Source organism: Callithrix jacchus, chromosome 5 (assembly GCF_049354715.1).
Source record: "Callithrix jacchus isolate 240 chromosome 5, calJac240_pri, whole genome shotgun sequence".
NCBI lineage: Eukaryota > Metazoa > Chordata > Mammalia > Primates > Cebidae > Callithrix > Callithrix jacchus.
The window spans coordinates 135,630,280-135,631,638 of NC_133506.1; the positions used below are offsets into that span (position 1 = coordinate 135,630,280).

Consider the following 1,359-nt stretch of genomic DNA (forward strand, 5'->3'; position numbering starts at 1 on the left):
GGTCTCCTGAGAACTCTCTCACTATCAAACAGCACCAAGGAGATGGTATTAAACCATTTATGAGAAATCCATCCCCATGACCCAATTAGCTCTGACCAGGCCCCACCTCCAACACTGGGGATTACTGCAGCCTTCTAGTAAGTCTCGACATCGGATAGGTTAGCTATTCAACTATGTGCTTGTTTTTCAAAGTTATTTTGACTAGTCTAGGTCTTTTTTTTTTTTTTTTTTTGTTAGTTCATGTCTTTTATTAACTCGGTTATTTGTCTTCTGGTTTGTTAAAGCAGTAAGTCAGACAACATTTGCCACAATAATGTCTGTCAAAGTGGCTTGCCATAAACACTCCAGCACCACATTCATCAGAAGGGCATTCTCGACGAAGGCGACTAATTTTGCCATTCTCATCCACCTTGTAATATTTCAGGACAGCCAGCTTAACCTTCTTTCTCTTGTGCTTATTCTTCTTGGGAGTGGTGTAAGACTTCTTCTTCCTTTTCTTAGCACCACCACGAAGTCTCAACACAAGATGAAGAGTAGACTCCTTCTGAATGTTGTAGTCAGACAAAGTACGTCCATCTTCCAGTTGCTTGCCAGCAAAGATCAGTCTTTGCTGATCAGGAGGAATTCCTTCCTTATCCTGGATCTTGGCCTTTACATTTTCTATCGTATCAGAGGGTTCAACCTCGAGGGTGATGGTTTTTCCCGTAAGGGTTTTCACGAAAATCTGCATTTTGGTGGCGGCCCCACGTGAGGCACAGATGGCGGATCGAAAAGCTAGTCTAGGTCTTTTTATATTTTCACCTTAATTATAGAACCAGCTTCTAATTTCTACCGAAAAAAAAAAAAAAAAATTCTGCTGGGGCTCATGCCTATAATCTCAGCACTTTGGGAGGCTGATTATTTTTTGTGTTTTTAGTACAGACAGGGTTTCACCATGTTGGGCAGGCTGGTCTAGAACTCCTGACCTCGAGTGATCTGCCTACCTTGGCCTCTCAAAGTGCTGGGATTACAGGCATGAGCCCCCGTACCTGGCCATATTGCTATTTATCCTGAAAACTTGCTAAACACTCTTACCAGTAGTTTCCTTGTGGGTTCTGTTTTACTGTCAACATAGATGATACTGTCCTCAGATAAGGCTCATTTTACTTTTTCCTCCAATTGGGATGCTTCTTTTTCTTCCCTTTTCCATAGGCTAGAACCCCCAGTACAGTGTTCAACAGCAACAGTGAGAGCAGGAATTCTTGTATCGGTCCCAGTCTTTGGGGGAAAGTGCTTCATTTTTCCCCCAAAAACATTGTGATGTTTGCTGAGCATTGTTTTCATATGTCTTTTATCAAAGTTCCCTTCTCTTCCTACTTT

At 42.1% G+C, this 1,359-nt stretch overlaps 1 protein-coding gene across 1 annotated transcript; it reads right to left on the reverse strand.

Annotated features, from left to right (window-relative positions):
* Positions 1–245: 245 nt before the first annotated feature.
* LOC118153894 (ubiquitin-ribosomal protein eS31 fusion protein) lies at positions 246–748 on the reverse strand. The gene has a single exon (XM_035301971.3). It carries the CDS (start codon positions 728–730, stop codon positions 260–262), a length of 471 nt encoding a protein of 156 aa, XP_035157862.1. The 5' UTR covers positions 731–748; the 3' UTR covers positions 246–259.
* Positions 749–1,359: the final 611 nt, after the last annotated feature.